The sequence below is a fragment of the Talpa europaea genome (assembly GCF_964194135.1).
Source record: "Talpa europaea genome assembly, chromosome: 7".
Taxonomy (NCBI): domain Eukaryota; kingdom Metazoa; phylum Chordata; class Mammalia; order Eulipotyphla; family Talpidae; genus Talpa; species Talpa europaea.
The window spans coordinates 134,415,457-134,441,634 of record NC_140074.1 but is presented as its reverse complement, the minus strand read 5'-3'; the positions used below and the strand labels follow the sequence as shown (position 1 = coordinate 134,441,634).

Sequence of the window (26,178 nt, the reverse complement as noted above, 5' to 3'; positions counted from 1 at the left end):
TTCCTTCTTTTCTTTTTTTTAAAGATTTATTTATTTACGCACACAAGAGCTGGGGTGCAGGCCAGAGGTGGGGGGGTGAGGGGACTCACCAGAGACAGAGTGGGGAGCAGAACAGGCAGATGGACTGAAATCCACTGCTGAGGGGCGCAGCAGGGAGACAGGAGGGGTCTGCTGCGCCCTGGGGGTCACCCCCGGCCGGGACGGCTGCGGATTGCCCCACAGTGCTGACGTGCTGACGCTTGACCCCTTGCGCCACCCGGGAGGCCCCTTCCTCTTTCTCTTGACTGAACTAGTGTTATGGGGACATGCATGTGTGTAGAAAGACCTGTCGCAAGGGGGTCGAGGGCCTTGTCCCCCTTTAACCAGCAGTCGGCGGAGAGCAGAGCAGCGCAGGGGACGGCAGGGGACGGCAGAGGCGGCAGCCGGGGACAAGGCCGGGGAGGAATGTCCTGGCCCTGCACCGGCGTGTAGGCGAGAGGCCCTGCCTGCAGGGCGGGGAGGGGACATTGGACCTTTCAGGCCTCCTGGGGTCAAAGGTTCCCTGATAAATGGCAACCGGGAGGGCGGGAGGGAGCCCTGGGAGGGGCTGACATCAAACCCGAAACCACAGGTCTCAGTTCCAGGGGCCCTTTCATCCCCTCTTCTCTGGCCCACAAGCCCCAGGGGTCCTGGGGCGGGGGAGGGGCCGGGGCTGCTGGTTCCAGGTGGGGAGCAGCCCCCTCCCAGCCCACGCCCTGCGCCTCCCTTCTACCTCACTGCTCCCCCTGACAAGCATTTTCCCAAACGTGGGGGCCCAATGAGTGCTACTCCTTAGGGGGTGCCCAGCCCCCCTCCATCACCGCCTGGGGTTGGGCTCCCGCTGTCCTGCCCTCGCGGCTCTCAGCTCAGTGCAGCCGGGCCTGGGGCCCTCAGCAGCCACTGGTGGTGCCATCTGGACCCCACAGCAGCCCTGCAGTCGCCAGGCCCAGTCAGTGTGTGCCCGGTGCCCCGTGGGGGGCCCTCTTCCCTCTCTATTCTCAGATACCACATGGGTGGGGGGGCCCCTCCTGATGGGCCCTAGCAGAGAACCACCCCTCCTCCCTCACACCCCAACTCCTGGGGGGGTGGTCAAAGGGGTTTAAAGATGCTGCACAAAAGCCTGCACCCCCAGGTGTAGCCCCACCCCCATCCCCCAGGGCCGGGATGGGGGTCTCTGGCGTCCTGGCCTGGGGGGGAGCAGGGGGCAGCAGGGAGGCAGCGCCCAGGCAGATATGAGCTGTCGCCTAATTACAGGGGACAGTCAGCCCCGGGACACAGAGTTCAGGCCCCGGTCAGAGCAGCACCCAGGAGTCCAGCTGCCCCAGGCCCCCAAGGGGCGGGGGAGGGACGTGCAACCCCACACTCCCAAGCGCTAGCCGGAGCAGAGCCGGTGACCACAAAGCGTTCCACACTCCAAGGGCTTCCGGCTGGGTCCTGCGCCTGAGCGTGGAGGGGCTTGGTCCTCAGCTCAGCCGGGGCACCCCGCCCCAGTCCCCTGCTCTGGCAGACACAGGCGTGACTGCAGCCACAGGAGGAGAGGTGGCACCAGCACTCACGTGGGCAGGGCAGGGTCAGCTCCACGGCCCTGCCCTCAGGGGACCCCGAGACCTCAAGAGGGGCAGGCCCAGGAGCCACCCCATCAGCAGGCTCCTGTCCCCCAGAGGATGGGGGATGGGCGCCACCAGGCTCTCCTGTGCAGAGGTGGTCCAGGCACAGAGAGGCAAAGGGCCACTCGCAGCCATGCTGTAAGGACATCGGAGCCTGGCCTCGACCCCCCACTCTAGCCCCCACCCGAATCACCCCAAGACAGACTCTGCTCAGGTGGGTGGCGGCAGAGGGCTGAATAGCAAAGCCAAAGTCAGCATCGTAACCCCCAAACTATGACCATGACCTGGTCGAGGAGATGGGCCTGTGCAGGTGTGATGAAGAATCTCAGTGTAGGAGCATCCGGCATTTAGACCCGATGGGCCTAAACCCCAGGAGTGTCCCCTGGAGAGACAAGCAATGGCCAGGTGGACATGGGCAGAGAGAGGTGGTGTCTGCTCACCACAGGTGGCTGGAGCGCCCGGGGGGATGGGAGAGGCGGGAACAGACCCCTCAGGGCCTCCAGAGGAGCCGGCCTGCCCACCTCGCAGGCCTCAGCTCTGGACGGCTGGCCTCTGACCATCCTTCAAGGCCCTGCCTGCAGCCCCAGGAAGCTCTTGGCTCACTGGCCCCCTGCTGAGCCCTGCTCATTCCCTGCAAAGCCCAAACCCCTTCTGCAAAGCCTCCCAAGGCCCTACCCACACAGCCCCTCGGCTGCTCCCTGAGGCTGCATCATCCCTGGATCTGCAGTTTTGGGGGAAACCACCCTAGAGCCAGCACAGACTCCCTCTTCTGGGTCATCGGGTGGGCACAGGCCCAAGCACCCTGGGGGTGCAGTCACCCATGCCGCCCTATAAGGCGTCTTTCCTTTACCTGTGCTTTCTAAGAGTGGGAGGGCCTCTCGGGCAGGTGGGGTGACCCTGTACCTGGACAGAGCACGGGCCCCCTCCAGGACACCAGCCCTCAAATCTGCACGCGGTGTTTGGGAGAAGGACATACGGGGGTGGCTGACTATCCACTGGAAGCCTCTGGTGCCGGAGCACCCTCTGGAAGACCCACCCCCACCCACCCCAGAGCGGATGGGTCACCCAGCGCTGACCTCCCGCCCCCAGAACCCCACCTGGCGAAGCTCCCTGGCAGCCTTTCCCTTGCAGGCCACCAGCTGCAGAGGACAGAGACAAGCCCCCCCACCCAGAATCTGCCCAGGGCCCCCCACACCAGCAGGAGCCAAGCCGCCCCAGCTGTGAGGCCTCGGGGGAGGCAGGTCACAGAGAGGGGTCACTCTTCGCTCAACCGGAAATGCAGACTTGAGCTGAGCTGTCCTCAGCATCACCACACAGGAAGGGAGAGTCCTGCAGATGGCCGAGAGCCGGGGGGCTGCCCGGGAGGCCCAGGGTCACAGATGACCCCTCTGGCCTCAGCGTCCTGGTGGGGGTCAGGAAGGACAGGACAGAAATGCCCCTTCCTTGAGCCGTCCACAAGCTCAGCCACTGTGTGGCCCAATGAAGGCCTTTTCCGAGGTCCGCCTTCAGCTCCCAGGTGCTCTGGTTGCTCAAGCCACGAGGCCCAGTGCCCACCCGCTCCACGCCCCGGCCCGGGGTGAGCACCGAGGCTCGGACACAGCCCTCTGTGGCCGAAGACGCGCAGCCTGCAGGGGGTTCCGGCAGCTGACCCCGTGAGTCACCCCCTTCACCCCACGTGAGAGCCTGGAGGAACTGGGGGTCCTGGCTCTGCCGCCATCAACCGGGGCCCGTCTCTCTGGGCGGAGGATTACCTTGGGGAGTTACTTTCCTTTTCGACAATTAACTATTTTTATTTTTTGACAACAAACTTTTAAAAACAGCGTCTATCGCTCTTCTGACTATAAAAGCAATTTACGTGCAGGGCTGAAAATCTGCAAAACAGGGAGAACAGGGAAAGAATCTACTCCAGCCAGCTGCCTGCTGTTTCGGCCGCTGTCCGCGCCAGCTTTCCACGAGCAGGCGGTGTGGACCGGGCCTGCACACCTCACGCCTAACCAGCCTCCCGCAACCCCAGCCTAAGCCCTTTGCCGCTGTGCAGCACTGGTTCCAGATCATTCTCAGCTCCAACTGTTGGTCGGAACCGTCCTAAAAGCAACCTGCTGGCCCGTCTCTGGGAGGTTCTGGTTCTGAGCTGGGCACCCAGTGCGAGGGGCAGAAGGGCAAAGCCCCCTCCACCCCCATGGTTGCCCCGCTGAAGCCCTAAGCACCAGCCACTGGAGGCAGCACCAGCAGGGACAGGACCCTGGGCCCACGGAGCTGCCAGCTCAGCTGCCCGCCCGCCCCCCACCTTCCCAGAAGCCACCCAAGGTCAATGTCCAGCTTCAATTGCCACCGCTCAGCTCCCAGGTAGATCACAAACCCCAAGGAAGTGCTGGGGACAGGAGCCCACGTGACTGGGGCATGGCGGTCACTCCCCCGGAAGCTGCCAAAGTCCCCACGTTGTTTACCTGAGACAGAGAAGGGCCCCGGCCCGGCTTCCTCCGCGCGGTGTACACCGCAGACACCAGCAGGAGGCCGGCCAGCGGGTCCGGGCCCAGGCAGCTCCAGCCTCCACTCGATCCCCCACGCCTGCTCCCACAGTGAGCTCGCCCCGCCCCAACAGACACACACCCCGAAGGCAGCTCTGTTCATTCCTGTCCCTGCTCACAAACCGGATGGTCAGGTCCCCCCAAATTCATGCTGAACCCTAACCCTGTGGCGAAGGATTAGGTCATAGGCATGGATCTCAGCGGGGTCAGTGGCCTTGCAGAAACCCCACCCCCGGGAGCCCCCAAGAGCCTTCTGGCCAGTGAGACATGGAGAACAGACACACAGGGACCATGAAGCCAGCACCCCACCCCACTCCAAATCTGGGGGCACGTCATGTTGGGCTCCCAGCCTCCAGGACTGTGAGAAATCAGTGCTTGTTCTCTGCCCCCGTTCTCCGGCCAGAATGGCCAAGGCCACCCGCTCTCCACGGGCCTGGTAGCAGCAGCACGTGCTGACCGAGAGCCCATCCAGGTCTTTACGTGGCTGTTCATGGCACCGAGGAGGCAGTGGCTTCAGTCTCGTCCCTCTTGGGGACACGAGACACTACTGACCCGTCCAACGTGGCAGCGTGGGCCAGGGCAAAGCTGATTTGAGCCAGGATGCTGAACCCATTGCTCTGCCCCCGGGCTCCCCAGAGCAGAGTGCACCCACTCCACACTCCACTGAACCCTGTGCCTGCACTACCTCTCCCAAGCCTCCCAGCCACCCTACAAAGTGGCCACTGTTGTTCCCCCCCAGGCCCCAGGCTCTGGACCCGGGGTGCCCAGCACCCCCACTGAGCAGGCTGGGACTCCCCGCACAGCGGGCGGGTGGGGGCAGCCCTACAGAGGGACAGATGGAAGCGGGTCTGACTTGACGTCAGGAGGACCGGACTGGCTTCCAGCACGGCGCTGGGCCAGCCCTGGCCACGCAAGCGCGTCCACCTCGCTGGGCTCCAGACCACTAGGTGCTCAGCAAGGAGCCGACAGACACTCGACAGCACCGGCACAGCCGGAGGAAGCGCCAGCAGCCAGTGCGGGCAACAGCTGGAAGGGCTGGACTTGGGTGAGGGACAAAGAATGCAGGAGGGAGGCCGGGGGAGGGGCTGAGTGGACAGCCGGCTCCGGGCAGCTGTTGGCTGGAGCGGGCCTCGCCATTTAAATACTCGGAGATGTAAATATTTGAGTGGGGGCTACAGGGAGGGGCAGATTTCCTCCCTCTCGGTCCTCCCCACCCCCCGACAGCTGCCCAAGACCAGTGTTTTCCCCGGCCAAGAGCTGGGACGCGGGGCCACAGCCCAGAAGGGAAGACACACACAAGCCCACCTCCCTCTCCCGCTGCAAGGCTGTGGGTGCGGCTTTCCCCGCTCACCCCAGGCCTGGAGAGGGTCCCCCCACCCCTCTCTCTCTGATAGCTGAGCCAGAAAGCAAGCAGCCCTTTCTGAGGTTTTCTGAGGGCCCGAGGCTGCAGGCTGCTCCATCTCAGCTAACAAATGGGGCCTTCCCCTGTCTGGACTCTTCAAAGTCCCCCAGCTCTCCTGGCCAGGAGGATGGGGCCGGGAGCCTCCTCCCCGCCCGCCCCCCGCTCACATGCTTACAAGCACAGCCCACCCCCTCCCATCTTGGTGCACAGCAGGGTCTTCCGAGCAAACCCCAAGTGGACAGAACTGCAAGGGAAGCTGCCCAGCAGCACCTGGAGAAGCCCCACAGGACTCTGGCCGGGCGCTCCCTCCTCCAGGAAGCCCTCTGAGACCTAACGTCACCTGGGCTCATGCCTGGACCCCCCCAAACATGGACCAGAGCAGGACTTAGCTGGCTCACGGACAGCTGCGGGGTAAACAAACTCCGGCTCACAAGACCCCCCTCCTGCCTCGGAGGACACGGGGTTCCAGCACGTCATTTTGAACGGAGAAGAAAAACCAACCCCAGCGAGCTGGGAGTCTCCTTCCCTTGATCGTCACTGTGGGACGGAGGCAGGGACAGGCCTGGTTCGGGGCCAGGAAAACTGTGCTTGCGCTGGAGATAAGACCGGTCTCCAGGGGACGCGGCGCAGGGGGCTGGCCTGGCCCTCGCTGGGGAGCTGCCCACCCACGTGGAAGCCAAATCCCCCAGCTCGGAGCCTGCTCCCTGCACCCGGGGAGGGGCGGCGGGGGTCCGAATGGGATCCTGGTGGAAAGCCCCAGACGGCCTGGCTTGGGGGGGCGGGTGGAGAAAGCAGACACAGAACCATCGGCAAGAAACGCCGCCGGCCTCAAAGAGCCCAGAGCGGTCCCTTCCCGTACCAGCAAGGACACTGGGCACGGGGAGCAGCAGCTGGTGGCGGGGGGCAGGGAAACCAGCCCCCAGCCCAAGGAAGACCTGGGTACCCGCCCCTACCCACACCGCACACCTACAAGGTGAGAGCTGACCAGGCGCCATCACGGAGCCCTGCCTGGTCCCTCGAGGAGCAGCAGGACTGGCTGAGCAAACAGGAGGTGGGGGCCACCTCCCCTGCCTCCGGGCCCCGCTCAGCAGGCTCCCCCGCGATGTGGAGACTCAGGGTCCAGGCCTGGGGATGAGGACGCAGGAGCCCCGCAGCCAGGGGGAAGGTGACTGCAGTGCCCAGGCCCGGGCCCTGGCTGCTCTGGATTCTGCAGGGGAGGCCGCGAGGCCGCTGGCCGGAGGAGGGAGCAGGGCAGGGAGGGGTATGCTGGGGGCCTGGCTTGCCAGGACGGAGGTTAGAGACCCAGGAACCGGGAAAGAGGAGAACAGGGAAATGCACCGATCGGGGAAAGAAAGAAGGAGAAGAGTCTCCTTCTGGGACTCCTCGGCCCCTGCCTCTCCGGGGGCCTGGGTGCTGGGGCGGAGGGAGGGGGGCCTAATGGTCATGCTCCCCCTGGACGAGACTGTCCTCTGCACCCTCGGCCTCCATGTCTGGGCATCGGCAGCACTTTCAAAAATGACAACAGACTTGCAGTTTCCAGAGTGTCTGCTGGTCCCTGGGGCGCGCGGCCTCCCTCCAGACCAAATTAAACAGCCCGGCCCAGAAATGCCCCCAGGCGCCAGGGGCGTCTAGGAGCCAACTGCGGGCTGTTTGGCTGATTCAGCCTTCTGGGACCGTGTTCCAGAGAGTTCCAGAGCCTTCAAGCTCATAAGCAACTCAGAGAGCCACCAAATTTGGGAAAAATCGAGAGGGCTTTGGAAAGAAAGCCACTGTTTGCCCATTTTTCCTCGCTGGCTCTTGTCAAGGGCAGCCCGGGACCCTCTCCGGGCTTCTGCAGGAAACACACTGGAGGTGCAGGACCCGACGCCTCCCCCCCACACACCCCGGCGGGCAGGCTGCCAGGGAAGCTGGGAGGCGCTGGCCCCACAGCCCGTCTCCACGGTCAGGGCACACAGTGCATGCCCACATGGAGGTCACCCGCCTGGCACTGCTGCGGGCAGGTGACGCAGAGGGCATGGAACAGGAGCCCTGCAGCCAGAGCCCCAGCTCTGCACCCACGCGGAGAGGGTGTGGCCGTCACACAGAACTTCCCCCAGGCCAGGCAGGGGCTCCGCGAGCTCAGCCAGGAGCAGCCCAGTGCTGCCCACCTCAGAGGGACCCCACAGCAGCTTCCTGGGTGCTCTGAATCTGCAGGCTCTGAATCTACCCAGGCTCATCCCCAGGGGATCAAGCAGGCCTTACTGTGGCCTCTGACCCCTTCTACTTCCAGGTCCCTAAGGCGGGGAAGCACCACACCCGCCCGGGCGGGTCTAACTCTCCACCCAGCCAGGTGCCCACTGACCAGGTGCTCTGCCAGCAGCTGCGTCTGTCTCCCTGCCCGCAATGGGACAGTGGGTGCTGGGTCCAGTGGGTGCCCGGTCAGGTGGGCACCCAGTCTGGTGCTGCAGCCAGGAGGGGCACCCCCTAATAGGACCTGCCTGTCCTAGCTGCAGAGGCAGAGGCAGCACCGGCAGAGCCCGGGCTCCAGGCAGCGGCGTGACCTCACCGCCACCAGCGCGTCCTCCTGCCGCACGAGCAGCCGCACGGCAGGTGCTGCTGGCCACAGGCCCCACCTCTTGGCGCAACGCAGGACCCATCTCTCCAGAGGCCACTGGCGTTCACTAAGGACGGGTCTGCCCCATTACCAAGCAACAGTCCGGCCCTCCAGGGAGGAAAGGGCGCCGGAGGCAGCCACGGGGAGCCCGTGGCCGGGGTCTGAACACCAGACAGCAGGCACAGCCGCCAGGTTCCACCCCAGACCCGCAGGGCCCCCTCCCCCGCCCCCCAGGCCTCCTGCCTCCAGACTCGGAGGCCGGGAAGGACCAGAGCGCCTGGGCCCGGCAGGTGCTGTTTGCACAAACACGGACGGCTCCTGGGTTCCCTCCCGCGCGCAGGGCTGGCGCGGCAGACAGTGCGGGCAGGCCAACAGCTGGCGCAGAGACGGGCAGCCTCGGCGCTTGATAACCACTCGGCCTGACTCCCAAGGCCGGCCGGCCAAGGACCCCCGACACCAAGGAAGGGCCACCCTCTGCCCGCCACGCCAGGGGCGAAGCGGCGGGGCCTCTGCAGTGTCTGTTTGTGCAGGGAAATGGGAGCCAAAAAATCGCACCAGCGAATACAGGACACTCTCCTCGTCCCTACACGGGGCCTTCAGCAGCCCCAGAGCACCCTTAAAGGGACGGGAAAGGCGGGGAGTGTTTATGGAGCACACGGGGTGCTCTCAGTCCCAGGGGCGATGGGGGGCCTGGGCCCAACTCTCACCCATGCCCCTCGGGCAGCACCCAGGACCCCCACCCTCATGAGCTGCAGCAGGCCCAGTCCTTGAGGGTGGGGACAGGCGCGCAATAAAATGATGAAAAGAACAGGGCCCCCCTCGGGCAGGGGGAGCTGTCCAGGACACAGTGCCTCTAGTTCCGGGCCCCGCTCCTCACACCCCACGCGTGCCTCTGGGCAGCACCCACTTCGCACCCGCCCCGGCGCTGCCCTCACCCTGCAGGGCGCCCCTCTGTTCTGACACTGCCAAGCGCCCCGACCTCCCAGAATTCCCGAGTGGGGTCCTCGGGACACCCCTTGCAGGACTCCAGGATGCCAGCTCCGCTGGAAATTCACCCCCAGTATCGATCGGCACAGCTCAGAGTCCGCGCTGCTCTGACCGTGGACCCTGGGTCTCTGCCCTTCAGCAACCGAGGGTGCTTCTTGACGGGGCCCAAGCCCACCGATCTCAGCTCCCCAGGGCGAGCCGTGAGGCTGGCAGGGTCCTCCACCCCTCATGCCCTACCTGCAGACCCAGAGCCCCACGCAGCGGCCCCGGGGGTCCAAGCAGCGCTCCTCCTGCCCCGTGCGCTGGGGGCTCGCCAGGGCAGTGCAGTCTCCCAGCAGCCACACTCGGGGCTCTGGCCTGGCCCAGCTGACCGTCCTCGAGAGCTGGCCCCTCCTCACGTCCCAGCCCCCTCCAGGACCAGCTCATTCCGGTCTCCCCCGCTTCTGCTGGCCGCCCCTGGCCGGAATGCTCTCCTCCTTCCTCCTGCAATCAAATTCTGACCTCGACCGCGGCCAAGGTCCGCCTGCTCCGTGGGCTTCCCCCGTTAGCCTGTGACCTTTCCGAGCGCCAGCCCTGCCAGCTTCTGTCGCCCATTGTCGCTGGCGCCTCTGACTTCTCCTTCCCATGCCCGCCCACGGCTGGCCGTCCCCAGCACCCACTCTACGCCAGGCTCCCGGGGCCACTGGGGTGCCCAAGCAGGCCATGAGGGGCCCTCACGCGCACACACACGCTCACACTCACTCACACCTGCACTGGGGGAGCTGGGATTCCTAACGCCAGACACCCCACATCAGGGCACACATGGGGGAGACTGGAGTCCACGCGGAGCCAGAGGGCCCAAGGCCCGCCCCTGCAGAGGGAGAACCCCCCCCACCCCGGGAGTCCCAGGGCTGCCAACTGTCACACCAGCGTGGTCTCAATGGGCCATTGTCTGGGCCGCACTGGAGGGTCGGGAGGTCCAGCTGGGACAGTCGGGGTGAGGACGGAGTTACAAGGAGACTCACGCAGGGGCACCAACAACCTACGTGGCACCAACTTCAGCAGTCAGCCCCCGCTTCTGCATCCAGCCCCGCCATCCCATCCTTCCCCAGAAACCCACGCCAGCCGGCCCTCTGGGTCCCACACACAGTCCGGGGCCGGCAGGGGGCAGCCGCCTCCAGGCCGGCCGCTCCTCCACTCAGGCCGTGAGGAAAACCCCAGAGGCCGGAGCCGCCGTGGAGACAGTCTCCACGGAGCGGAGCGCAGGGAGGGCTGCTGTGGTGCAGGCAGAAAGCGAAAGAGAAAGCGGCAGACAGGGGACCCAGGTAGGACAAGGCGGCCCCAAATGTCCGGCCGGCGGGGGACACGGCATCCAGCCCAGCAGATCAGCCCCGGGGCTGCCCGGGGTGCCTCAGCCAGGCCCCCACCCCGCCAGCCACAGTGGACGGTGCTGCCCACTGGTGTGCGGGGACCAGGGCCCCCCGGCCACCCCCGCCCTGCTCCAGCTCAGGCCCAGCCTGCAACCACCGCGGAGGCTCTGCTGGCCAGGAGGTGGCCCCGCGCCCGCCGCCCCAGGTGGGCCGCGTGGGGCAGGCTCTGGACACTCAGATCCAGCCCCAGCTCTGCCGGGGGGCAGGACCCCCGCCAGATGCGCACTTGGACTTCTGGGGCTCCTCCTGCCCAGCCCCTCTCGGCCCACCAGAGGGCTCTGCCCAGGGCCGCGGGAGCCCCTTCGAGGGGCGGGGGCTCCGGGCCCCGGCGCGGACCGCCCCTCCGAAATCCGGCCGGGCGCGGGGACCATTGTGTGCGCTTCCCCTCCGGCCGCTTTATTTAGCCCGGGCGCAGGGCGCAGGGCGCAGGCCGCGGCGGTCACGAGGCCACCGAGTGCGCACCCCGGCCCAGGGCCCGGGATCGCGGCCGCGCTCCGCGGGGGGAGCCCCCCAAGTCTCTCCTCACTTTGTAAACTCCGAGGGGGGAGGGGACCCAAAGCTCCCGCGGCCGGCCGCAGGCCCCTCCCCCGCGCCCCTCCTCCCGCAGCCCCCCGCCCCCAGCCCGACTCCGGGGGGCGCGGAGGGAGTCCCGGCCCGGGGGGGTCCGATCCGGCGACCCACTGCGGCCTGCGCCGTGTCCCCGCGGCTGCGCCCCCGGCTGGGCTCGGCGGCCCTGCCCGGCCCAGACTCGGCTCGGCCCCCGCGCGGGGCTGCTGTGGGGGCGCTCGGGGAGGCGGGGCGCGAACACCCCCGACCCGCCGCCGGGCCGCGGGGCCGCGCGCCGAGAGCGAAGCTGCGCGCCCGGGTAGTTCCCGGGGAGCCCGCGGAGCCCCGAGGGGGCGGCTGCCCCCCGCGAGCACGAACAACAATAAAAGGAAGGAAACCCGAGCGGCGGGCGCGGGGCGCGCGGCCCCCTCCGGCCTCCCCGCGGGCGGGGGCGCAGGGGCGCGGGGGGCGCCCGCCGAGGGGCCGGGCGCCCGGCCCACCCCGGGGCCTCCGAGCGCGCCGTGGCCGGCGCGGGACCCACCTTCGAAGTCCGAGATGATCCCGTCCAGCTGCGCGTTGACCGCGGGGTCGGACATGGTGGCGCGCGGGCAGGAGGCGCGCGGAGCGCAGCGGCGAGGAGGCGCCGGCCGGGCCGCGCTGGAGGCGCCGCGCCCGCGCTGCCGCCGCCGACAGAGCAGCCGCCGAGCCCCTCGGCCCCCGGCTCGGCTGAATGAATGGGGGAGGCGCGGGCGCCGGCCTCCCCGCCCCGCGCGCCCCGCCCCCGCCGCCCGGGCGGATCGGGTTCCCGCACCGGCCCGGCCTCCCCGCGCGCACTGGCTGCCGCGCCCGCCCGTCAAGGCGGCCCGAGGGGCGGGGGCCGAGTTGCGCCTGCGGGGCCGTGGAGCCCGGACCCGAGCGTCCCGTGCCCAGGGACGGCGACCGACCCGCCCGCCCCGGCCCCCGCCCCGGCCCGGCCCCCGCCCCGAAGCGGCCAGATGTGGGCGGATGTGGAGGCGGGCGCGCGGGGCGGGCCGAGAGGAGAAGCGAGTCCTGCCTCTCCCTGGGGCGCGCGGCTCCTTCTGCGGGAGCTTTATGGACGCAGCGAACAAAGTTCCCCGCGCGCGGCTTCCCGCGCTCCGCGCCCCCGGGGCTGGGGAAGGGCGCGGGCGGCCGGGGGATCCGCGCCTGCCGGCCGCGAGTCCAGGCCGCGGGGCAGCGCAGAGCCCTGGCACCCGGGGCGCAGGGCCCGGCGGCCGGGCGCGCCCCTCCAGGGGCGCGGGTCGCTGCTGCGCCCTCGGCGGAGGCGCGTCCGGGTCCTGCGCAGGAGAAGGCCCGCGTCTCCACAGCCGGGGCCGGGGCCACCTCGTCTCCACGACACGGGGCTTCTAGGAGGCAGAGTGCTGGCCTCGGTCTCCCCAGTAAGAAGTCACAGAGGCTGAAGGGCAGGCTTAGGATGGGGCGCAGACGGCTGCCCCAGGGGCTTCCTCTCCATCTGGGCCCCCAGGCCTGGTCTTTCCGCCAGGGCAGTGACATCCCAGGGGCTGGGGACAAAGGAAGACCTGGAAATGGAGAAGCAGCAGGCTCGGGGGCCCAGGAGGGCCAGCAGGTCTGCGTGACCATTGAAGGGGTGTGTTCCCCCACCCCCACTCCCAGGCTGAACCAGTTAGCCCCACCTTGGACCAGGGTCTCTAACCAAGGTCAGTGGGACAGTACAGCCTCCCGCAGGTGGGCCACTCACACAGGTGGCAGGGGGCAGAGCACATCCGGCACCTCTGGGTGCTCATCACATGCCCCTCCCAGCCCTCACACCCCCATTTTTGAAGGACCCCAAAGGTGCAAGGAATCTCATGTGGAGGATGCATGAGGCTTAGGGGCTGGAGAGGGATTCTTTTAAGTAGATGAAATCAAGTCCTTCCTTTTTAAGAAAAGTAGCCAGTCACTCCTCCCTCATGCTTTGGATATTTTGAACTATTTTCAACCCAGTGAGTTTGTGGACATGGATCTGCGAAACCACAGACATCTCAGATGCACACACCCTCGTCTGCCTGGGAGCCCGGCTTCAGAAATGGAGTCGCCGCCACCATCACTGAGCCGCGGCGGCGGCCGTGGCCTCCAGCCGGGGAGTTCTTGGAAACCCGGCACCTGGCCTGCCGGACAGCCCACACCCTGCCTTGGGAGCTTGACGCGCCACTGCCCCTAAGAAACAGCCCCCATCACAGCCCCGGGAAGAGGCCGCCCGGTCCACGTCCAGCTTCCCTAGCCGGTGTTTTAGGAGAAGCACCTGGCGGGTGGCCGCCCCCAGGTGACTGTCCCCCCAGGGCGCTGGCGAGCCGAGTGCCGCTGCTATGTTAGCAGGGACCCAGCTCTCTGTGCATTACTCATGCCGTTCACTGCGGCCTAAACACACCCCTATTTCCTCGGGGAGCCCAGCCCGGCCCACACCTCACCAAAAGCCTCCCCGTGGGCACCACAGAACAATGGCAGGAGGGAGCCAACTGCCCCTGCCAAAGTGCCCTGAGCCCATCCAGTCCACGCCCCTGCGCCTTGCCAGGTCAGACACCTCCAGATACGGAGACACCCTCAGGAAACCCAGCCCTGCGTTTGGCCACACGCCTGGCCAGGAAGTTCACCCTCGTGTCTAACCAGCTGCTCTCATTGCACATCATCCATTTTCTCCTTTGTTTCTGTTCCCGGACGAGATGGGAAGCAGCTGGGCAGCGCCCTGCACGTCATAATTACCTTCTCCAAATTCAAAGACGATTCAGGCTCCGGCCTCCTCTTTCCCAGCGTAAATCATCCCTCCCGGCCCTTTAATCATCCCGTCCTTTGATGGCTCCTGGTGGCTGCGTCGGATCAGGGGCTCCGGGGCTTTTATAAGGCCCAACCCCTGTGCGGCATGGAGGGGCCCCCACCCCATTCCCAGGGCCCGAGCAGTCAGGGCCGGGGCCAGGGCCAGATGACCCATCCTGGCCGGGGCACTGGGCAGATAAAAATAAGCAGCAGCAGCAGAGAGGAAAGTGAACTTAAATTGAACAAGAAAAATAGCAGCGTGAAGGTCTCCACATTCTGGGACGGTGCCCTCGCAGAGGCGGCAGGAAAAGGAAGGTGTGGGCCCGGCCACAGGGGAAGTGTCTTAAAGGACACCACGGGGCCCCCATCACAGGCCCATCAGTAGACCTGTAGTGGGGTGAACGGTGGCCCCAAACGATATGTCCACCTGAACCTCAGATGTGATCTGATTTGGTAAAGGATCTTTGCAGAGGTAACTAAGGTGGGATCTTGTGATAAGAACATCCTGGGGATTCTGGATGGGCCCTAAGTCCCATGACTAGGAGACCAGAAAGGAGAGCTCAGGAGAGCAAAAGGCCACGTGACGCCAGAGGCAGGGGCGGGGGTGAAGGCTCCGGACTCCTGTCCTCAGCCCCACGCCGGCCCTTTGTTACAGCAGCCGCAGGACACTCATACTGACCTTGAGCCCCCATCTGAATCACTGCCTTGCGTCAGCGCTGCGTCTCCCGGGGACAGCCACGTCACGGTACCTGCCTCAGCAAGAGGCCGCCAGGGGAGCTGGGGGCGGGGGCCGCTAGTTTTAATAAGAAAAACTGGAGGCCAGGGGCAGGTCAGAAAAGCACAATGTGAAGTCCGGTCCAGGCCCTTCTGGAAACGGGAAGGAGCAACCCACGGGCCGAGCCCGGCGGAATAAATGCAAGTGTGGGAAAAAGAGGGAGAGAGGAAATCAATGGGCGGAAACGGCCATTCGGCCCCAACGCAGGACGCTGACCCCGGCTCCACCCGCGGCGCAGGTGGGGCTTGCGAGCAAGGGTGGGGCAGCCCTGACCCGGCCACCCTGGGCTTCCGACGGGTCATTCTGTCAAGGACAGTCTGGCGCACAGTAGGGCCTCCTGAGCCCCCGAGCCCCGGGTCCATCAGCTGCTGCACCTCCCACAACTCCAAGGCCCTCCGTCCGCCATCTTGGTAAGTCGTGCTCAAGTCAAACCTCGAGGCCTCCCCAGACTGCCTCTGTCACCCCCGCAGCCAAACCATCAGTCCCCACCTCTGAAATATCCGCAGACCGGCTGACCCGACCTCCCCCAGGGTCCCCACGCCGACCAGCACCCCCGGTCATGCCTGATACCCGACAACCAGCATCTGGGGCTGAAAGGCCACCTTGGCGTGGGGCCCTGGCCTGCTTCTGTGGAGTGAATTCTCCTGCCAAGGTGAGACACGGGCAGGCGAGGTGGGCGGTGACCCTCAGGTGTGTCCACATCAGACACAGCGGGTGCGAGGGAGTCCGGCTCCAGCCAACACTCGGGAAGGGTGAGGAGTGTGTATTCATTCCCTTCGTTTTCAACATAACTACTTGCAGGTCATTTCGTTTGTATCGTACAAACCTAACACAGAATTTAATTTAATTTTTCTAACAACAACGCGATTTATTGTGATAAAGTATCCACACCATACAACGTGGCCATTTTAACCATTTCCAAGCAGAGAGTTCAGGGACATTAACCACAGCAGCCCTCACCACCACTCATTTCCAGAACTTTCTGTCATCCCAACTGAAACTCTATTCCCATTAAACACTGTCCCCCTCAACTCCCCCAGCCCCTACTTTCTTTCTCTGAGGCTCTCACCCCTCTAGGTACCCGATATAAAGGGAATCATATATTGTCCTTTTGCATTATTTAAGGTTCACACTCAAGGGTGGGCCAGAATTTCCTTCCTTTTTAAGGCTGAATAATATTCCTTTGTGCGGACAGAGGCGTTTTCTTACCCATTCACCCCCTCCCAGGGCTCCCCCTTCTGGCTGTTGTAATAGTGCTGCTTTGAACACGATCCTGCTCTCAGTTCTGGGGTCTATACCCAGAAGTGGCGTGGCTGGACTATAGGGTAATCCCACATAATTTAATTGTGAATCATCAACTATGTGTAATTTATTTTTAATTTTGTTATAGAAAACATATTTTACAAAATATAAATTATATGTCTTAATACCTTCTTTTAATATAGAATTAGAATTTTGATGATGGCTAGGTTTAACAGCCAGCTCACAAAATACCTGAAAATTTAACCCCTGGTTCTTGCTTCATTGCACCCTCTCTCTCTCCTGGGTTCCCACGAAGCCTCCAGACTGACCTGCTCATTTCTGCTCTTGCTCCCTTGCACCCAGAACTTACAGGGCGCCTGGTAAAAGTCACACCAGACCCTGGAACCCGTGGCCTCGCTCACGCTTAGCATGAAGCGCAGACTCCACCTCGGTCGCCAAGGTCCCAGTGTGGCCTGTGCCAGCTGCCCACCCGGTCGCTCTCCCGGACCCACCCGTCTCCTTCCCTGCCCTTGCACCGTCTCTGCCACAGGACACGTGCATGAGCTGCTGTCTGCCAGGTCCTCTTCTGCTGTCCCCCGTGGGTCTTTTCGGTCTTAAATATCAGAGCCACCATCCCAGAGTCCCCCCAAAGTCCCCAAAAGACAGTTGCTTCCTTGCTTCCAGGCATGCAATGGGGCCTGCCCCAGGGAGTGACAACGTTCTGTTTCCTTGCAGGGCCGCAGGGTCACAGGGATTCCTGACAGGAAATCGGCCAGGAGGCCAAGGGACACTCAGAGCTCACGCTGTGGACGCCCTGCAGCCACGCAGCCCAGCCCGGCACCAGGAGAAGAGGGCTCGTGTGCACCCCAGCTGAGCCTTCAGCACCCCGTCTCCCGGCGCCACCCAGGCCAGTGGCATCAGGTGCAAGCTCTCGCCAGGCCTTGGCCTCCTGATTTTGTCTCCCATGAAGCCGTCTGTGGGCACGGCTGACACTGCAGCCGTGCGGAGGCGACAGGACACCCTTCCACCATCTGCCGGCGCTTAAACACAGCCACAGCCTCACTTCAAAGGGGGTGCCGGCTTCCCCGCACGTGATCAATCTGTTCCCCCAGCTACCCAGTTGGGGTCGTTATCTCCCCAATCTGCTTTGTTTGGAAAATTTATAGCAAACTCTGACCACAGCAGCCGGAGTCTTCTCTCTGAGGCGGGGACTTTTTAAACAAAGTCTGACTCTCCTGAAGGCGTGCTGCGGGGCGGGCAGGCTCGGCTCCACGCCAGGTCCCCCCACCTCGCGGAGGCCCCTCCCCGGAGCCCGGCTGAGTCAGCTCCCAGTTCCCCTGCGTCCTCCCTCGGCCTCGACAGGGACCTCAGTCCGGCCGTCCCTCCATCTTGCTGCTTCCCTTGCGGTGTTTACTGGGTGATACTAAACCCCAAGGGCCTGGAGCCGGACGGGGGGCGGGAGCCGCTGACCCGCAGGGCCGGGGGCTGGGAGGAAACGCTGACCTTGCCCACGCCTGCCCTCCAGCTGGCCCCGAGCCTTGGCAGCAGGCCCCGAGTGCTGCCTGGTTCTGTGGGCCTATCTGCACAGCCAGTGCTGGCTCTCAGGGGGCAGGTGGGGATGCCTGGGCCCCACCTGGGCTGGGCGAGCGGCCACCCAAGCTCCCAGGGACGAGGACGCCTCTGCTTTTGGTGACTGATGTCTCACTCCTGATCACCGCTGCTGTGCACGCTCGCACTGCCTTGCCTCGGTTCCTCTCCAGGCCCCCGACACGGGGCTTCGGAAGGGGCTAACTTTCTGCAGCCACCTGGGACTGGGGGTTCAGAGGGGGAGGGGGACGCTGAGCGTGATGGGAAACTCCCTCTGGCCCTCCAGCGTCTTTGCAAAGTCGCACAAAGGCCTCCCAGGAGGGGCCGCTGTGTCCACCCAGCCCCCTCGGCGTGACTAAGGCTGAGCTGCGGCCCGCAGGCTCTTCACCCGGGACAAGGAGGGGCTGTCCCCAGGGGCCCTCCGTGTCCTGGCTCCTCCCCGCGTCTCCCAGACAGGCACCCTGCTCTGCGGCTCCCGGCCGAGGCCGCGCCAGGCCGCTGCAGTGTGGGGACGGGCGCTGAGTCACAGCCTGCCCCGGTCCACGTCAGCGGGAACAGCGGGAGCCGAGCGGGAGCCGAGCAAAGAAAGGGCAGCAGGCCCTCTGCGCCACAGTGACCGAGGGATGTGGCCCCCGGGGAGCTGCCCGCCGGGGCCCCTCACACGGCAGCCTCACGCCGGACAAAGCCCACGGCCAGGGGACACCAGGGCGGGCGGGGAAGTGTGCCCGGAGGTTTGGGGGCTGCTGGCTGGCACTGGAAGGGCAGAGACACAGGCACCTCCCCCCCAAAAAAGGTTTTCCAGGCCCATCCGCAACCACACCCCCTTCCCAGAATCCCCCAGGTGCCCATCCCCCCGCCCTTGAACACCCCCAGCGACGGGGAGCTCAGCATCCACCAAAGCTGCTCACTCTGTCTTCAGCGAGTTTTGCCAGTTTAAAAAAGAGAGAAATGGGGAGAGGGAGGGGGACAGAGCAGGGAAGGAGGAGAGGGAGGGAGGAGAGAGACGTTGGAGGGGAGGATGGGGAGGGGCAGGGAGAGGGAGAGGGAGGGGGGGGGAAGGGGGGGTCCGCAGGGGACATGGTGTCCAGTTTTTCCCAGAATAGAAAGGGGGAAAGACGATGCACACGCCTTGCTGGCAGCTCTTCCTGGGCTCAGGAACTTGGGGCACAGCCCCCTCTGTTTTGAGAAAGGGGCTGAGGCACCGGCTCCGTGTTGGGGGGCGGGGGGCCCTGAGCGGGCCTCGTCTCCTGGCGCAGACAAGGAACCTGACTCTGGAGCTCGTGAGGGCAAGGTCGGGGCCTGCTTGGGCCCTGGCAGAGGACGGTTTTCAAACCGAGATGGCGTTGAGGAAACTGCGCCCAAACCAGCCCGCGAGGCCGGGGCCTGCCAGGCCAGAGAGCGCCCAGAGCCAGAGGGCGGGAGAGGCCGCCAGGCACACCTGGGCCCCGGCCCCCCTCAGCCCGCACCACGGGGCCCTGGGCGCTCCCAGGGCAGACCCAGGGCCCGGGGAGAGGGAGGGGGGGCACACCCACCCCCTCGCCTCAGCAGGGGAGCCGCCAGATTGGGGAGGGAACCTTGAGCTGGCCGGTCCCAGGCCCTGCCTCTCCCTCGGCTCCCTCCTCACTTACACTGCTGGGTCCCCCCCAAACCCCACCCCTACCCACCCCGCACCTGCAGGGAAGGGTGGAGAAGAGAGAGGGGACCCCCAGCTGGCTCTGGCGGGAGCCACACCCTTGGCAGTAGCCAAAATTCCCGGAGGCCGTGGACTGCGTTTCCCTCCCCCCAGGTGTCCATGGTGAGCCGACGGGCTGTGCCCGCTGTGACCCGGGAGAGAGGGGCGGTGCCCGGGCTGCCACCTCTGGGGTCCCCTGGGGAACAGAAGCTCCACAGGGAGGGAAGGCGGAGCACCCTGGTCCCCTGATCCGGTATTGCTTCCAGGTAATCCATTAATTAAATCTCCCCCACCCCAGCGTGCGGAGCTGCGGGCAGCAACTCACCCTCAATGAACCACTTGTCCCTCCCGTGAGGTGACCTGGGCAGGTAATGGGTTTGCTATTAACACACGGCCTGCTGCTGCCCCCCACGTGAGTCGCCCGCCTGGATGACCAGGCCTGGCCCCACGGAGGGCCCTCGCCAGCCTGGGGGGTAGGGAGGGGGCCCAGCACAGGGCCCAGCCACCCGGACCCAGGGCCCCTGAAGAAAGGGAGGCCCCATTTCTGCTCTTCACCTCCCCAGGCCCTGGAGACCTGGGCACCCCACAACTACCTACTTGGGGACAGTCTTCCTGGAGCTGAAAGGGTGAACTGATATGGGGGTGTGGGGGTGGGGGACAGCCCTGGGTGTAGTCCCTGGGAAGGCAGGTGGTGGGAGACAGGTTTGGGAGGTTTTGTTGCCTTTCATTAATGCCAAATGCAGGGAGCAGGCTCCAGAGCAGGCTCCCAGCAGCCTCCCTGCGTTGGCTTTTTCCAGGTGGAATGACCTTTCTAAAATGCAAATGTGACCCAGCGAACAGAGTCCCGGGGTGACAGGCCATTCCAGGCCCTGGTCTCTGCCCCGCCCCCTGCCCGAGCTCCTCCTGCCTCTGCTCACACACAGAGCCCTGTCCTGCCCGCCCCTCTCCCCTCTGCCTGGCAGCCCTCTCACCCCCTCGGCCCAGCTCATTCTCCATTTCCGTTGGGTCTCAGCTCAGGTACCACAATAGACGCCTCCCTGGGTCCGTCGGGGCCCAGTGCTGGGGCAACCCCTAACCAAAGTGTCCACGCGGCTGTCCAGGCAGTGAGACTGGAGGTGGACTTCGTGGGGCAGAGGCCAACAGAGCAGGACAGGGAAAGGGGAGGGGAGCCATGGCGGTCCCCGCCCGCCCCTGGGGTCCTGCCAGCACGGGCCACCTTCTCAGCGCAGCTGTTCTCCGGCAGAGAGAAATTTCTCACCTCCAGGAATAGGGTGGGGACATTCCAGACGGGGCCACGTCTACACTGGCCTCGGGGACCGCAGACCAAGTTTGTCCCATGCACATGGCCCCAGTCCTGGCACCTCTGTACACACGAGGGCACAGCTGGAGCCGCACAGCCGGGGGGCCTGTGGGGAGCCCCCGGCCAGCAGGAGCTACCACACGGGGGGACCAGACCCCACACAAATCCAGTGCAGCTTTGGTACCATTTTCAAAGAGGTAAACACGGACATTCCAAGACAGTGACTCACCAGATGCCAGCACGTCAGACAACCCCCCAGCCCTGCCATCAGAGAGGGCGCTGACGGCCATGTGGCCTTCGGGGCCCGCAGGGTGTGCCAGGCCCGGCAGGTGAGCGCGCCCGACTCAATCACAAATGGTCTCGGCCCTCTCTCCAGGTAAAAGTCCAGCTTTTCCCAATCCGAGAACCAAAATCACAAAACCTACTTCCCCTCCCCTTCCTGCAGAGCCAGGTCACCTTCCCAGTGTCCACCCTCAGACCCCATGCCAACAAAGCTGTCACCGTCCAGACGTGACAGCCACCGCCGTGAGGCCTCCAGGTCGCCCAGATGCCCCTCTCACAGCCGTGTCTAATTCTGGGCAGGAGGCCCATGGGCAGAGTGGTGCCACTGACACAAAGCAAGATCCTCAAAAGAAGGGTGAGCTCTGCTCAGGAGGAAGCCCAAGCGCCCCGGGAAGACTGTGGCCAAGAAAGGATGAAAGGTCAGGCTGAAGTCGCAGTGATCAGGGCACGTTTGACAATCTGCTCTGGGGGATGCAGGGGAGTCCGGGTTATACTGCCTGCCAATTGCTGCGGTGTAAATACTTCCATCGTGGCTGACTTCAAGAGCACGTGGGCGTGGTGGACATGCACTTGTCTGGGGGTGACCTAGAGCCCAGGGAACCTCCCCAGGTGAGCACTGGGGGGCGCTCAGGGCTTGGCCATCTGAGCCAGGCTAGGGAGCCCCACACGCCGTCCCGTGTGGTGTGAGGATGCTGGTGCTGGTCCTGAGGGTGGACACACAGGACTCGCCGTGCTGGGACGTGAGCTCCACCCTCAGGTAGGAGGGGCACTGGACACGCACGCACACGACCCACCCTGGCCCAGCACCCCAGGCACACAGCCGCGGGACACTCACAAACAGCCACAGCGATCGGGGAATCAAGGCTCCAGGGCAACATCTCTGCAGCATCTCATCAGCCTCCCAGATGGGGGCGGGGCTCTGCGCGCACATGTGGCTGACAGTCACCCCCACATCTGTGCCCAGGAGCCTGGCACGCAGCCCAGCAGCCTCAGGGCGCTGTAATCCTCAGCTGCTCTGCAGACGCGCCCAAGGCTGAATGGAGAGGCCCGCAGATTTCAAGGTCACGCACCCGAAGGGAGACCAGGCTGGGCTGGAGATGGGCATCTGGGCCAGGCCCTGGCTCTGGGTCACACAGGCACATGGAAGCCTGGCCCCATGTGGTGAGCACCTTCCCTGAGCGAGCACGCTGGGCCAAGCAGCACCCTCGGACCCTCAGAACAGCCCGGCTCTTTCTGGGCCTGGAGTAACAGGAGGAGCTGGGACTTCCTGGGCACCCAGACCGGACGGGCCCTGGCCAGGCCAGATGTCAGCTGGCAGAGCAACCACTCAACATCTCTGAGCCTGTTTCCTGGTGAAACACGGTGCCGGCTGCCCCGGGCATCGGCCACATGACGTCTGCGGACACCAGAGGGGGTGGGTGGGCCGCCCACAGGGACAAGGGTGTGGCAAGCGGGCACGGCCTGGTTGCTCTCACCGAGGGTTTCTCCATCAGGCCTCGGGCAGGGAGGAGGGGCGGGTCCCCTTGACTGCTTCCCCAGCACGAGTGACCAAGTCTCAAGTGCACCACCTGCCTCACGGTGCAGGTGTCCCCGCGGGAGCCTGCCGGCCTAGCAGCTGGCCGAGCGGTGGCGGAGGGGGCGGGGTAGCTTGAACCTGACAGTGACCTCCAGGGCGCCAGGGTGTTCAGCCCTCCCTCCAGCCGGAAGGGGCATTGGGGGAAACCCAAGGAGACAGGCAGGACCAGAGGAATGAGGCTGTCTCAGTGTCCACAGTGCAGGGTGAGGCCCAGACCCAGGCCAGGGCGCCGGCCACAGGCCTGCTGCAGACAGAGTAGACGGCGACAGCAGTTGAGTGTGCACGGGTGGGCGTGGGGGGGTGTGTGTGTAAACAGGCTGTGCGTGAATGGGTGTGAAAGCACATGAATGAGCGTGAGAGCACGTAAGTGTGAGAAGGGATATGAATAGATGTGTGAGTATGCACAAGTGTGCCAATGGGTGTGCCAGGGAAAGACAGGCAGATCTTGGGCAAGTCCCTCTGTCCACTGTGCCTCAGTTTCCTCCTCTGTGCCGCGTGTGCCCGTGGAGCCATGCATCTGCCAGGCATCGGGGTCTGGATGAGTCCTGGAGCCGGTAAGGGCGTCTTTAGCAGGGAAAGAAGCGGGCGGTTGAGCTGGGCCGGGGACACGGTGTGGCCGGGATGGGCGCGGGCAGCTGGGGTCCAGCGCACCGGAGGCCTGAGGAGCCAGAGTGGCAGGCAGGAGCGCTCCCAGGCCTCCAGACGGAGCCACAGCTGATTTCACCTCCAGGATAGACCCGGGGCCTAAGCGAGGACAAGGGGACATGGGGTGTCCCCACCCCCCAGCCCCGCCCCGTCCGAGTCCCTTATCTGCCCCATCAGCAAGGCCACACTGCTCTCCCCTGCAAGGTGGGGCACTCCCTGGGCCTGGGGCCCCCAATCCTGCTCGCTTCGGGTATTCAGTGACCTTCTTGCACCTCCTCTGACTCAGGGCTCCCTGGCGTGACCACCACCTGATTTAGTCCAAAGCCCAGGAGGAAGGCCAACCTGGAGTGTGACCTCTCCTGACCTTGAGAGTCACCAGGGGCACAGCTGTGCACCCCATGTGCCCCTGAGCTCAGGGTGTGAGCACCGTGACAGGCCCTCGGCCGTGTTGGACACTTGGGGCAAAATCTGCTCTTGGAACATAAACTGTGCCCACCCCACCCCCACTTTCTGTTCCCTTAAATGAACAGCAACAAAAACTATGGTTTTGTGCCAAAGGTGGGGCCTGAAGTTTCCCAGAGTCCAGTTTCCTGCCAGGCCTAGGTACAAGTCCGCTGACCTGTGTGTGTGTGTGTGTGTGTGCACGCGTGTGTGCTCGCGTGTCCCTCCACGTGCAACCTGGGGAAGGGTGGAGAAGCTCGCGGAAATTCCTTGAGGGGGTCAGGAAGACAGAAAAATGGAAAGTGAGTGCTGTGTACACGCGCATGCGCACGCACCCCGAGCCCCCGGGAAGTCCTTCCTATCTGTTCACCTCAAAGGATCCGGCTCAGGAAACAAGGCTGGACTTCCGAAATTTGATAGAAGCCCTGTCCGGCACCACTCGTGGCCCTGCCCGGTGCGGAAGGCGTCTCTCCTGGTAGGCCCCGCACTGCCCCTCCCGCCCCGCCCCCCCACCGCCTCCTCTGGCTCCCCTCACCCTCGGGGCTGCCTGCACTGACCCCCACCTTTGCACTTGGATGTGAGTCATTTCCTCTGCCTGCACACAGACATGCACACCGCGCTGGAGGGATGGAAAAAGGGAAGCTTCTTTGGGCCTAGCAGCTCTCTTGTGGTTCCCATGCCCCTGGTTCCTGGCCTGGCACAGCAGCCCAAGGCACAAGAGCTGGGCTGGCTCCCCAACACACACTCCTGTGCACCTGCCCCTTCACTGACCACATCCTACCTTCTGTCTGTATGAACATTCCTGCACAGGTGACTCAGGTAAGTGGACGCCGCCGTATTTGACCTTTTTGTGTCTGGTTGATTTCAGACACTTTGACCTCAAGGGCCATCTTTGGCGTAGCCTGTGTTCGAATTTAATTCCTTTTTAAGGCTGAATAATATTCCATTGAATGGATATACCACATTTTGTTTACCTAACCCTCCATCAATAGACACTTGAGTTGTTTCCAACTTTTGGTTGTTGTGGAAAGTGCTACTATGAACATTGGTGTGCAAATACAGCCAGGTGTGTGCAAATACACCCTGGGGGTGTGCTCAAGTCCCTACTTTCAATTCTTTTGGTCAAATACTCAGAAGTGGAATTGCTGGATCATAGCTTAATTTGGGGGGGATCTTCCATACTGCTCTGGGCCCTTCTTATTCCCACCAACAACACCCAGAGCGCAAAGTGCACACATCCTCACTAACACGTGTTGTTTCTCTTTCCTGATGATGGCCGTCCTGAGAGTGTGAGGCGGCATCTCGCTGCAGCTCTGACTTGCACTTCTCTAATGATAAGTGTATTGAGTGTTTTCCCTTGACTTACTGGCATCTGTGTGTCTTCTTTGGAGACGTGTCTATTCAAGCCCTTTGCCAATTTTTCACTGGGCTATTACTTTTCTTCCTGTCACTGACTTGTAGGAGTTCTTTCGACATTCTGGACCTAAACCCTGTCCTTGTACGTGATTTGCAGATACTGTCTTCCAGTCCATGGGCTGCCTTTGTGCCCTGCTGTGATGTCAACAGATGCACAGACGATTTTAATTTTGATAAAGCGCAATGTATCTATTTTGTTGTTGCTGCCCATGCTCTGAGGTCAGAGCCAAGAAAGTGTTGCCAAAGCCAACATCACCCACCATGTGTTCTTCTAGAGTAGCTGCTTCCTGGCAGCAAAAGACACTTCCACCTCACCCCTCACATCTACAAGTGATAGATCAACTACAGATCAAAAGAATTCCTCTATTCATCCCCAGGATGCCAGAGATCCACTTATCTGCACGATGGAAGGTGGATTCCAGCAAGTCTTTCTGGGCCAACCAGAGTCAAGGATTTCCATAAGCATTAGTCAAATCAGCAGGAGAATTTGTCTCCTAGTTCAAGGTTTGAATGGAAAACAATAAAGTAATTCAAACAGCCTTTTAAAAATAAGTAAATGAAGTAGCTGCTTTTTGTAGTTGCCATTTCTAATTCCTCAGAGTCATCTTTTACACTTCTAGTAGTTAACTACCTCTTGCCACTTAATATTTCTTTATATTATAACTTTGCTTTCAAATTACTGGTGTGGTTTCTGTTTCCTGCCTGAGCCCTGACTGATGCACAAGAGTAAGTAGAAGGAAGGAAGTAATGAAGATAAGAGCAAAAATCAAGGAAATGGAAAATAGAAACAAAATTAAGTCAAAAATTGGTTCTTTAAAAACGATTTACAGCAATAAACTCACAGCTAGACTGATGAGATAGAGAGCAAAATGGAGACTATAAGTCACCAATTGAGCACTCAAGAGTCACTCACCCCAACACCCTATTGATGTTACAATCATAATAAAGGAGAGATTTGAACAATTATGTGAATAATGTCAACCACCCACATGATGTGGACAAATTCCCCCAAAACACAGCTTAGCAAAATTGACACAAGAGGAAGAAAAAAAGACTTGAATAGCTCTCTTAATGTTGCCTAAATCTAATACATTCAGTTAAATATTAATTTTATGTATTTAATACAAACACTTCATTGTAATAATAAAAATTTTCAAGAAGAAAACCTTAAGGACACCAAGAACCTTCTTGGTGAATTCTGTCAAACTCTTAAGGAAGAGATAACAAAAATCTTACGCAAACTTTTATAGAAAAGAGAAGAGGAAACAGTTCTGAACTCATTTTATAAGGTCAAAACAACCCTCATAAAGACATTAACAAAACAAAGTAACTAAGACCACACCAATACTTCTCCTGAATCTA

The 26,178-nt window shown here is 63.1% G+C and overlaps 1 protein-coding gene across 1 annotated transcript in view; it reads right to left on the bottom strand.

The window, feature by feature from the left end:
- Positions 1-11,686, bottom strand: part of SEPTIN9 (septin 9) — a gene marked incomplete at both ends in the record, with an annotated part of 70,221 nt that extends 58,535 nt beyond the window's left edge. The window contains one exon of the mRNA XM_084238091.1: positions 11,632-11,686. Within this exon, the coding sequence (XP_084094217.1) occupies positions 11,632-11,686 (55 nt within the window). The remainder of the gene's footprint in view (positions 1-11,631) is intronic.
- Positions 11,687-26,178: the final 14,492 nt, after the last annotated feature.